Source organism: Plectrocnemia conspersa, unplaced genomic scaffold (assembly GCF_051122295.1).
Source record: "Plectrocnemia conspersa isolate PC_06_02 unplaced genomic scaffold, ASM5112229v1 ptg000009l, whole genome shotgun sequence".
NCBI lineage: Eukaryota > Metazoa > Arthropoda > Insecta > Trichoptera > Polycentropodidae > Plectrocnemia > Plectrocnemia conspersa.
The window spans coordinates 24,938,877-24,951,670 of NW_028277173.1; the positions used below are offsets into that span (position 1 = coordinate 24,938,877).

At 31.3% G+C, this 12,794-nt stretch overlaps 3 protein-coding genes across 3 annotated transcripts in view; 1 reads left to right on the forward strand and 2 right to left on the reverse strand.

Moving 5' to 3' along the window:
- The first annotated feature begins 1,236 nt into the window (after positions 1-1,236).
- Positions 1,237-2,980, forward strand: Sirt6 (sirtuin 6). Its single transcript, XM_088191846.1, has 6 exons — positions 1,237-1,342; positions 1,417-1,544; positions 1,620-1,862; positions 1,933-2,106; positions 2,167-2,290; positions 2,360-2,980. The coding sequence occupies exons 1-6, from the start codon at positions 1,277-1,279 to the stop codon at positions 2,933-2,935; spliced, it is 1,311 nt and encodes a 436-aa protein (XP_088047972.1). The 5' UTR covers positions 1,237-1,276; the 3' UTR covers positions 2,936-2,980.
- A 2,368-nt stretch (positions 2,981-5,348) lies between these two features.
- Positions 5,349-6,654, reverse strand: Surf1 (surfeit locus protein 1). The gene is made up of 5 exons (XM_088191498.1): positions 6,416-6,654; positions 6,227-6,348; positions 5,969-6,163; positions 5,706-5,879; positions 5,349-5,635 (listed from the first exon to the last, which is right to left on the reverse strand). Exons 1-5 carry the CDS (start codon positions 6,542-6,544, stop codon positions 5,419-5,421), a joined length of 837 nt encoding a protein of 278 aa, XP_088047624.1. The 5' UTR covers positions 6,545-6,654; the 3' UTR covers positions 5,349-5,418.
- Positions 6,655-7,166: 512 nt separating this feature from the next.
- Positions 7,167-12,794, reverse strand: part of LOC148232400 (uncharacterized) — a 120,579-nt gene continuing 114,951 nt past the window's right edge. Inside the window, exons 4-9 of the mRNA XM_088192368.1 lie at positions 11,401-11,511; positions 9,933-10,466; positions 9,613-9,855; positions 8,923-9,181; positions 8,567-8,769; positions 7,167-8,500 (exon numbers count right to left, since the gene is read on the reverse strand). Coding sequence (XP_088048494.1) covers positions 8,028-8,500; positions 8,567-8,769; positions 8,923-9,181; positions 9,613-9,855; positions 9,933-10,466; positions 11,401-11,511 — 1,823 coding nt within the window. The 3' untranslated portion in view covers positions 7,167-8,027. The remainder of the gene's footprint in view (positions 8,501-8,566; positions 8,770-8,922; positions 9,182-9,612; positions 9,856-9,932; positions 10,467-11,400; positions 11,512-12,794) is intronic.

The window sequence follows — 12,794 nt, forward strand, 5'->3', positions numbered from 1 at the left end:
TTGTAATACGTTCGATTTAAATAAGTTCGTTGACCTCGTATATATCAAATCTTATACTATTCAGGCTCAAAAGATAATGCATAAGGAGAGTGACACATAACACAACCTGTAGATGAGATTGAAGGCAACAATGAAATACGATTGGATTTTCATAAAGATATAGCTTTATGGCCAGATGTTGTATCTGATATAATGGTAGAGTATTATTTAATTATTATCACCGTCACTATAATGTTAATATAAAGACAGAAATAAGACAATTTTAGTTGAAAGGTTAACAGTATTAAAACATTTCGCGAATTGTTAATTTTTTTAGAAACTAGTAAATGTGTTTATTTTTTACGCAGTAATACTAAATTTATAAAATTTTAAATTGCGCGTTAATAAAAGAATATGAGCACTCGAAAGATATTTTTTTCTTAATGTTAACATTAAAAATAGTTTTTTGGGTTTGGCGTTACGGGGATATATCTAAGGTGTGGACTTTTATAGAAAAGGTTATTTTATGACACGTATAAAATAGTTAGATCGATGAATTCCTTAAAAATCATTTAAAAAAATATAATTTTGGATCTGGGCATGTGAATTATTTATCTAGCTCAACTTATTACGAATTTATTAATTTAATGGGTTTTTAAATTATTGAATAAATAATTTCAGGGCTTGAGGAATCTTAACATTATTCATTGTTTATAATAAAAATAATTTTGCTATATTTAATGAGCAGTCTTTTTGGAGTCGCTTGAATTTTACTACTTTAACGCTTAATACCAAATATAGTAATAAATCATTAGCTTCATCAGGATACACATTTTAACAAATAACTAATTATTTACTTAAGATATCGGAAGAATAGCATTAATGTGAAATGGATCTATAAACTTAAAAGAAAGGAAGGGGGTTGATAATGACTAATTGTTACTGTATGGAACAAATAAAAAGTTTAAAGTTTACCTACTCTTATCTGCTCTTTAACTACTACCACGTTGCTACATAGACTTATATAAATAATCGATAATAAAATAAAATTTACATATATAGGATAGTTACTTTTTATACTCATGATCTGCAAATTAGAATGGTTTATATTTACAGTTAGGTAATGAGATAAGTGTGCAAAAAAAATATTTTTTAATACATTTTTATTATTTATTTTTGCCTAAATAATAGTAAAATATACGCACGTTTAAAAAATATAAAATATATTATAATTCTTTCATGGTCATAAAAAGTTTTGTTATGCTCTAAATATTAAAAAAGATAATTGTTTGACAACATGTCTTGCGATTATGCCGACGGTCTTTCGCCTTATAATCATAAAGGATTACTTGGTTTACCTGAGGTATTTATCTAATAATATGTAAATATGTATAACTTTTTGTAAAATGTTTTTAGACATATTATTTTTATTTTTAGAAATTTGATTCTCCCAAAAAAGTTGTTGAAAAATGCTTGTTACTCACTCAAATGATAAAAGAAGCGAAACATATCGTCGTGCATACTGGTGCCGGAATCAGCACATCAGCCGGAATACCAGATTTCAGGTGTGTTAGATTAGTAATTATATATAATAGATTGGTGATTGAGTAACGGAATGATTTGTATTCGTGAATTTTTAGAGGTCCAAACGGTGTGTGGACATTGGAAAAAAAAGGTTTAAAGCCTGAAGTAAGCGTTTCATTCGCCGAAGCTAAACCTACAAAGACACACATGGCTTTGAAACGGCTTGTAGATGAAAACATGGTGAAATATATCATCAGTCAGAACATCGATGGATTACATTTGAAGTCTGGTTTAAAACGGTCCAATTTGGCAGAGTTGCACGGGAATATGTTCGTAGAGCAATGCAATATTTGTAAAAAGTATGATTTTTATGTTAATTGGTGTAATTTTTATTTGATCTATAAATCTTATTATGTATTTTATTTATAGACAATTTGTACGAACATCACCGTCTACGACAGTTGGCCAAAAATATTTAGGAAAGCAATGTTACGGGGAAAGGATGTCAGGGAGAAAATGTAGGGGAAAAATTCACGATGTTATCTTGGATTGGGAACATAGTTTACCCGACGATGATCTGGATATGGCTGATATGCATTCAAGGTTCATAATTATTATTATTTGGATGATTTGTTTATAAATTAAATATATTAATGTTTTTAGTATTGCTGATTTGAGCATTTGCTTAGGCACAACATTACAAATCGTTCCTAGTGGTATTTTACCTCTAAATACTTTAAGATACGGAGGGAAGTTAGTAATATGTAATTTACAACCAACGAAACATGTATGTTCTAATTATGAGTAACTTTTTATATGTGATTATTTTCATTTTAATAAATGTAATCAATTTTAGGATAATAAGGCCGATTTAATTATAAACACGTACGTCGATGACGTAATAGATCATATTATGAAGAACTTGGAACAGAAAATTCCCGATTATTGCGACAGCGAAAACCCGACGATGAATACTTCAGAAATCACAGATTGGACTATTTGTAGAAAGCAAGTGATGAGTGTTAAATCAATTTTTAAAAAGCAATGTGATGGAGTTGCGAAAAAGCGATCATTAGTTAAAAATACTACTACTGTTATGAAGAAACCCAAAATCGAACATAAAATAATTAAGAAAATCAAGCTTGAAAAAGTGAAAAAATTAAATAATGATTCATCACTTGAAGCATCAGATTTAAAAGATATTTTCGATACGGAGAAAGAGCTGATTTCTAAAGACATTAAAAAGGTAGTAGTCGTTAAAATGGAAAAATTCAGTAGTGATCCATTGGACAACGATAAGGTTGAAAAACAAGAAGAAAATGCTGAGATCGAAAAAACGTCACCAAAAAAAGTGGTAAATGATGAATCAAGTCTTCTACCAACAAATGGGTTAATAAAAAATGAAACAGAAATTGTTGTTGGTGTCGATTAAATTTGTCAAGTATTAGTGTTTAATTAAAAAGCAAGTGTTCAAAAATTACTTAGTTAATTATGTATTTTTTTACTTTTTTATATAATACTTATATTTTTCATTTTATTATAATTACAATTATTATTGTATATGTTTTTATAATGTACAATTTTTATAATTACATCTTCTTGTAGTTTTCCTTTTGTATGAGTATGTATCATATATATATATATATATATATATATATATATATATATATATATATATATATATATATATATATATATATATATATATATATATTTTAAATATATTTATTTCAATAATATAAATCATTTTACAAACATATTTATTATATAATATATATACATTACTATATATGCTATTGGATTATAATCATATTTATGTTAACAATTTGTTATTAGCTACAATTTGATAAAAAATAAGATTATAAAATAAATTTAAGTATATTGATAGTTTATATAAATACTACAAATGTCATTTTGTGTTTCATATTAAAATAAAAGAAAACAAGAAAAAATATTATTTTTTTACTAAACATTTAGCAAAAAATCTGATTAATAATCTAACATTAAAATTTAAAAAAAGTCTGCAGTGTTAATAAATACATAAAAATGTCTTTCAGCTAAAGATTTTATAAAATTCTTCTGAAAACCTTCGATTTTCAGAAGAATTTTATAAAATTATTACAAAATATAGAAAGATTGTGGCTTTGTTACTCTCATATATTTGATGTTGTATATTGCGAACCTTGTTGGTTATTCTCTAACGAAAAGAATATTAATTGGTGTAAACAAAGAGTTGAAGATTGGTGTGGTCTTTCCAAAAAATTAAAATGTATGAGGAAAGTAAATCGCAATGTATTTATAAAATTGGAAAAATAATAAAACAATCGACAAACATGTCTTGACATGAATCATGTTTTGGGTACAAGCTTTAGCAAGGCTTGTCAATATAACGTTAGCTCTTTCGAAAACTAGTTCAGCTTTTCGTGGATATCGTGAAACGTTGGAGGATATTTATAATGGCAAATTTTTAACTGAAGTTTAGTTTTTCTCTAAATATGATGATGTTAAACAAGTTGTTACCATGCCACATGGGTCTGTCAGGTATTTAAATCACTAAATTCAAGACAGTGTTATTAATTGTCTTGCAACTCCACTAAAGAAAACGATAGCTGCCGATATACATTTTTTTCTAATGATTTTCAACGTTGTCCTTCTCGGACCACTCTACTCAAGGATTACTATGCCTATTTATCATAAAATTTGAATAATGTATATGAATTCCATGGGCTTTATTATAGAAAAAATAATATAACAGTATAGCCAGTGGCCATAGAGAATAAACATATACAAAATTATTGTTATATTAACCCTTAGAAGTTCAAAGGCATGTATGTCACGCCTAAAATAATTTCTATTTTCTGAAGCATTTTTGAGTGACTTGCTGATAAAATTTCCAGTATTTTATTTTGTTAGTTACTTAGGGATACTTCTTTCGGGTTTTGAGGTCGAAAGGGTGTGATTTTGGAGTCAGAAATATTCAGTTATAGTACATATATCGAAGCGAAATATTGGAGTGTTGTTTATTATTTGTTCCAAGTGCTGGTGGAGAAGCTGGCGGAGGAATGATGTCCTCTGAGGTCTCTTGTTGCTCGTCTTGACTCCTAGGATTTTCTCTAGTTGCAGGAGTGTCGTCTCGTCGCCGAACTGAACTGTATCACTAATTCGTCTCGTCGTCCCCTGCCCGTCTAGCTTGTCTCTTCTGAAGTCAGACCTTTTGTACCGTTGATTTAGAACGTCTCTGGCAAATTGCAGCAATGCAGAGATTATTCAACCAGTTGTTGCCCTTGTATAATTGACCAACGAAGTATGTCCACGCAAAGAAAGAGTGAAATTTGCTAGATTGACACATTCCAAAGGGTAATAACAATGGTGTTTTTTCTGTCGCCCGATGGCGTATTGTTTGTTCAATCCATAATGCATAAAAGATTCTCTGTTCATTACAATGGTAATAATGACGTGATAAATGAGCGTGCTTTGCCACCTTGTCTATGCATTCCTTTATGTCCAAAAGCATTGTTTTTCTCTCGACATTACGAGGGCTTAACCTTAAGGGTTTTTTAGTCTGAGTCAGTTTGAGTCTATTGTGTTAATATGTCATTATCTTCTTGCAGGTTAACCCTTTGACGTTGTGTGAATTACAATAATGAACAAATAACTAAATACTATTTACAAGGATAGAGCGAAACATCGTTTCTTTTGTCATTGCATTATTGAGTGTTATTTTTTCAGGTAGTGGTCCCAACATCTGGAACGGTTACAGAAGCTGTTTTTGTTGTAATTAAATAAATTGGACTGCAATGGATTTAATAAGAAAAATATATTGGATTGGAAATTAAACACAATACTACAATACAAACGATTTTATTAATTAAATATTACTAACAAAAAATAAATCACTATAAACAAAGAAATAAATTACAACAAAGGTAACTTTTGAATGCATTGTCTGATCCACATCCAGGATGTGATGCCGCTAAGACTGAACCAAGTTAAGATGTAAGCTGCATGCTCGTTTCTGAAGTTAATTCTCGTTTGATTGGGTATCGGCCAGCCTACTGCAGTAGAATTGGTTCCACATGCATCTAACCAAATTGGAGTACAATTCACTATACTTGCCATCTGATCGACGTCTCTGAAATTGTAACACATTATTTAAATATTTAATTATCAAGTATTTATTATTAATCGTATAAGAACAATACCTGTAAAACCAAGCGCCTTTAGCTGGATTATTTTTCGGCATGAACTGAGGTCTTTTTTCGCAGCTTCTTACGATGCCGACGAGTTCCACTTCGTTTTTGATGAGACTTTGCTCCCTCATATTGGGATTTTTGTATGGTTTAGACACCCATCCTCGGTTTATTAAAATTCTATCTCTAAAAATTATATGCAATAGTACAAGATCTTATGAGGATTCAGAAAATAAAAAATAAACCAACAAAAGGATAACAATGTTATAGCTTACTCTCTATCATGCAGTTGGAATGGTGTTATCACTAGAAATCCTTGATTAGTCTTCGGATCCGAATACAACGAAGATTTGGAAACTGAGTCTCCGCCATGTAGTAAAGCACGAGGTCCAATTATAAACTCATCTTCATGTACAAAATGACCCTTAACTTTTACAGGTCTGTAATCCATGTGATCCAAATCTTTCAAACTAAAATCATAAGCACGATTTCAATCCACAATTTGTCGAGATACTTTACCATAATTAACTTACTCGTCCGGCAATGCCACAGGATCACTTTTTATGCTTTCTTCTATAGTTTTTATTAAATTCAATTTCCATTGACGCCGCTGTACTTGCCAGCAACCCAATCCGAACGTCGAGATGGGTATGGACTGTAAATGTTTGACTTTAAATCACACATAAACATATAAATAAACAATAATATTGAAAAATACGTACAAGCATAAAAACGCTAAATATAGGAGAAATATCATTTTCTCTTTCACCCATACTCTTATAATCGAACGGATCGATTCTTTTCTTTTTAAATATTTTTAACGTCCGCATAATTTGATATACTTTTTGCATTTTTTTGCTTTTATATGTATTATGTCTTAGGTTACAGATGAAGCAATGTTGCCATACAGCAAACAAACGTCAAACTATTTCTATGGGGTAATATCGAACATTTTATTAGCGTGGTTAAAATTGTTTCTCCAATATTAGAGATGTGCCTGCGGAAAATCTAGGGTTTTTTGATGGGAATAAACGATGATGGGCAAAATGGAAAAATTGGAAAATTTGGACATTAAAAAAATATAAAAAACAGATCGACACATTTTTAGATACAAACATTGCAACACTTGCTTGAATTTTAACTGTTTCGCATAGTGGCGATACTAGAAATTATGACGTTTTGAGAATTAGATCAAAATTACGTTTTAGAAGATCAGTGAGACTGACTTCGTAACCCTTCAAAATGAAATCAGGATTCAAATGAGGCCCAGAAGAACGCCCGTCTTCAATTTATTAAAGCCGTATTTAAGAACTGAGCGCTCAGTTTCTTTGGTCAGTACTGCAGCAGAAGGGGAAAATATTGCGAAAAACCGTCAGTGTAAAACAAAAAAGTTTTTCGCTTAAACATGATGATACAATAGCTCAATTATTACTAAATTAAAAGAAGTTTTGCTTATAAAATGAAATACTGTTATTTTTATTAAGTAATTTATTTAAATAAAAACTCATCTCCAACGATATACAAAATATTTATATAATATCATACAAAAAGCAGTTTTTAACAATATGATATGATATACTACAAATAATTACTTAATATGCTTATCCGATAACAATTATTTTATTTTGCCATCGTTAAGTACACTTCTTATGTAATAAAAAAAACTATAAAAGCAAAGTATAATATAATAACATTATAAAAAATCTTAACATTAAATCACATTTCATTATTATCTTAAATAATTTATGGTATATTTTTATAGAAGCATTTATAATAATTTTTATTTACAAATATTATTTTTTAACAAACTTCGTACAAACTCAGTCCTAAATAGTAGGTAAATATTATGGTAACATTTTTTAAATTCATAAATAAAAATATTTAAATTTCGGTTATTTTAATTATAAGTGAAATTTAATCTAGTTTAATAGTTTCTGAATCAGAGAAAATTTAAAAAAATAAATATAATGCCCCCTAATTATTATACATATAGTTTAATCGAAAAATGTTTTCAGAATTAGCTTATAAGTATAAATAATTATAATAGATTTATTGCAAATAATAATAATATAACATTTATGGTTTCTACACTAATCTATTGTATGTTTAACCATTTTTTTTAAATATGTTTCAAAAAACTAAAACTAATAAATATTTTAAATTAAAGTAAAGGTGTTTATGGCGAAGCTGCTTTTCTTGAGCGATTATTGGTTTTTCTTTTAAATAATAATGGTACTAACCAGAAAAGTAATGAAAGCCATAAAAGCACACTTCTTGAGTATTTTAACAATAAATATGCAATTTATACTGCTATGTATAACAATAAGAATTTTTTTATGTGAAGCAATTTGCTTCATCAGCCCCGTCGCTACAGTCTTTCTGATGATCACAAAGTTGAGCCAACGTTATACAACGTCCGTCTACACAGCGCAGCTCTCCTTGAGGACACGGAGATGAGTGTGAAGTACCAGAAGAGATTGAATCACTATCAACATTTTTCGTCGTCGAAACAATCTTTTCGGTAGTAGTTGTTTCTATGTTTTCATTCGACGTACAATTAACTCCTTTGATACAACCCGAAGACTGCACTAACGAAACTTTGTTTCTTCTACAATTGGGATCATATTTAGGGCAGTTTGACGAAGAACTGGTGACCGAAGTAGAGGAACTTATCACTTGATAAGGTTTCGGAGTTGTTGACGATTCAGGCATTTTGCGAGACATCGATTTGATCATCGGCATTACCGAATCGCTCATCATCAGCAACTCTTTACTATTATCATATTCTTGTGGTGCTTTAGACGTAACTGAAATTGAATATGATATTATGATTCGTAATATGATTATTTTATTATGTAATAAAAGTATTTTACCGCTCGGCTCTGATACTGTAGGTTGTGGTTGGAGTCTTAATTTGGGTCTTAGCATCAGAGCTGGTCTTGGATGGTAACTAGCTGCGCTTATGACGTCGCTTTCGCCTACTAGACCGCAAGATGCTTCATCTTCGGCTCCAATACAGTCTTGGTGACCGTCGCATACCCATTCTTCTGGAATGCAACTGTTTCTATCTCCGCATCTGTAATAATAATTAGAATAGTGTTATTTAGCGCTTACGTATAACAAATAAGAAGTTACTTATGACACTATTAGTATGGAAAACTATAAATATTATATTATGCTATAAATATTAGTATGGAAAACACTAGATTTATATGCTAATCATACATACCTGAATTCAGATGGAGCACAGGATTGATCGTCGCAATTCAACTCATCAGTGCCACCAGGACAATCGCTGATGTTATCGCACCTCCAATGTGATGGAACACAAGAGCCATCAACAGGACAACGCAGCTCACCGCTCAAGCAATGGGCTCCTCTAGCCAAAGTCACGCACTCCGACGAATGTTCAGGATATTGCTGACAATTGAACACTTGCGATAGTTCAGGACTGGCTGATATTATATCTTGGCACGATTCGGCGATAGCTAAAATATTTAATAATTATATATTTCCTTCAGTATCATACATTAAAATTCCGAAAGTGGTGACAGATCAACGCGATGTAAGCACGCTAATTATTGAGTTAGATAACAGCAAAAATTGTGCTCAACAACAATACACCCCACATATATTTTCTTCTTCGTGAATGATTTTTGGGAACATAAAGCGTGACTTACCGCTACACCTCTCCACTCTTTTAATTTTAATTAGTGACGCTAGATACCATTGATACTTTACGTGCTGGTTTACTTGACTGCGGCGTCATTCGCGACAGCCTAAGTAGGACGTTGAGTCTAATCTTAGTCCGCACAGTGTATCCAAGTAGATAACGGTCGTAGTTGCTAACTTCTGAGCCTTGAAAGAGGGCTCAAGGCCCAAGTACCCGCATATTTTCACAAATAAAAAATATACATACCTTTACAAGCTCTCCTGCAAGGTGGTAGTATCTTCATTCCCTTTGGCTTACATTCAGGTTCAAGTAAAGAGCATACGAATTGTCTAGCTCTTGGGCTACATCCTGATTTAAGGATGTAATCAAAGTAAGGCACAGCAGTATCCAATTCTTGGAAGGTAGTTATACCGGTTACAAGAGGAAGTGTTGTTAGATCATATGGCAGAACACCGCGACACATTGATAGTCGAGTAGAATGGCAGATTCCTATGAATATAAAAGTATTATTAATATGACATGGATCTTTCAAGATAAAAATGATATACTTATCATATTATACACACCATCTTCTGTTGTGTTCCATCTGCTTCTCACAGTTGTGCTGCGAATCCTGTTCTTGTCTACCATGCTCGGTAGAGTCGGCGATACCTTTGTATTGTAAATCGCAGATTGCGTGGTGGTCTTCAATCTTTCAGTCTCTTCGATCGGAATGCCGAAGCTGTTTTGGTGTCCAGACGTAAAGGTAGGTTGGCTCTCGTATGTCTTTCGTTCTTTGGATTCGGCAGAGTTTGACGTGGTCGTGTCCAGAGCAGCGTCTTTATTATAGAATATCGCAAAAGTCTGCGTCGGGAATTTGTCGTCGTAAGGATCGGTCGAAGGATGGAGAATGAGAGGTTTTTTCGGAGTTCTTTGCTCGTTGGAGTCCTGGTTTTCATTGCCGTATTGAACCGAGGGAGATATGTTAACGGGGAAGATTGGAGGCAACGGTTTAACATTTTCTTCTTCTGTTGGTTCAACTTTCTTCAGTAGCTCTACAAATTTATTGAGAACGTTTTCGTTGTTGGTGCCATCGTCGACGAAATCGAATTGTAAGATATCTGAAATCAATAGTTGGTAAGCTAATTTATTTATTTAAACATGTTTAAATTGTTTATCTTTCAAGTCCTAATTCATTACTCAATTATTTAAAAAATATTTACAATGAAAAAACTGTTTAATAAAGCTGAATTAAATTTTTTTTAGTAACACGCACTAAAATCCAGAAAGTGGTGATAGCCCGACGTAATGGAAACATACTAGTTATGGAGTTCATTCAAACCTCAATAACAATTACGAGACGAGCCAAAATAAAAACCTAGGCTAACTATATACTTCATTGAATCATATTTTATATACAGCCTGACGTAATGAAAACTCAATGAAAATTAATTAATTTAGTTTAAATTGCTTTATAAACATTGATTTGTCTGGTAGAAAATTGATAGTTGTCATTGCGACCAATGAACCTCACTAGTATTACAGGACTTTAAGTCATGCAACACAGACATTACCCATCGAAAAGTAAACGTTTTATTAAAAGATAGTCATATCTATGCGAATTGATTCGATTCATATAAAATATTACATGGCTTAATATTAATTAATAGTGAATCTTTAAGTCCTGATGTGTCTAAAAATCATGGCAAATATTCCCCCCGAATGAAATTAAACCATTATCAAGAAATTTATGTACAGATTATCCTAATTGAAATCATTAAGTGTACTCGTTAATTACCAGCTCTGATATACTTTTAAATATAATATTCTTCTCTCACTTTCACTACTCACGATCTATCACTCTAACTCGTCTGTATCCGGCGTTAAGTGTTAATTATTAAATTAAAAGCATAATCCATCTAGAATTCATCCTAATAAATAAAAAAAATACTAATGCCTTAATATTAAAATTTTTGTCTATTGCCTTATTGCCTAGACAAAAAAAAAATCTAACACTTGTTGACAACAACAAAAAAATGATTCCATCATACTAACGTTTGTCATCTTCGCTGGATTTGTTCATAGCGTTTCCGAGCGTATTCATTTCGTCTTGCTGCCATTCTGTAGAGTTGACCTTTTCTGAAACCAGCCGCGGAGGGTTTATATCTGAAAAGAGTTATGTGAGAATTAGTTTTATTGGAGCATACGTGTGACATTATTTCTGCCGGTGCCTCGAGGCCTACCGGGTGTTTGTAAAGTGTACATTGGAGGAAAATCGATACGCGATAGAATTATTATTTTTTCGATAATCGGTAGTGAGTTATTAGAAAGTGATACACGCATGACATGACACGCAGAGCGAAAATGTCGCAACACCGGTGACAAGATGGAAAATAATTGAAATTGCGAACGAAGGGGGATAATTACACTGTACAATAATTTCGCATTTTTATACTATGATATACAAACGCATAACTTATTGTCAAATTAAAATGCTGTACATGAATTGAGTAATGGTTTGCAGAAAGTGCAAATAGTCGCATTTGCTATGGATCCGTTTTTTTGACTCCCCAAAAGGAACATTCATCAGTTGTGCAATAACCTTAATTTAAAAAGGAAGTAGTGCGACTATAGCGACTAAAATCATATATTTGATATATATTTTGTTCAACATTTTTTGTTTTGGGAATTTATTTATGATGTAATATATTTGGAAGATACACTGGATGTTCCAATTCAGTTAATATCGAATATATCACGGTATATAGTCAGTTTTAGCACAAGTGTATTACAAAATTGATAAGTTCGAAACACTTTTACATGTACACTGAGTGTACATCACCGGAGTGCGCTATTATATTTTTTAATGTCTCAAAGATAACTTATATACATGAATCGTTATTGCTGTAGCACTAAAAGATTAGCGAATAGTTAAGACCAAGTTGTAAGTATATCGGTTAAGACTAAGAAAAAATTTAACGGATAACAAGCGCGCGGTCCGAATCGACACCATACATTTTTGACTGCCTAATAAATGCCTAAACCATATATTTCATTGCAATTATTATGTAAATGATACATTCATACTTTCAAATAATGTAAAAAAAATGTAATAAGAAATTTAATATCTAATACAGGTTTTTTTATTCAAACCCCGGTTTTTAATTTTAAAAATTACTACAAAGTCTTGCTACAAGACTTCGCTTGTGTTATGTTATAAGCTACTGCGATTATTTTAGCGACATGAAAAGTACAATAAAAGAAGCATTAATCCCACAAATAAAGTTACTGTCTCTATAACTGATTATGAAGACAATGCAAAAGTGAAATAAAATTCAATCTGATTGAAGCAAATAGGTAAGTAGCTACAATTATTCTGGAAACAAATACATTCTTGCATTTAAATATGAGTCAATATCGTTGCAGCAATGTCTTAATTGTTTCAAATT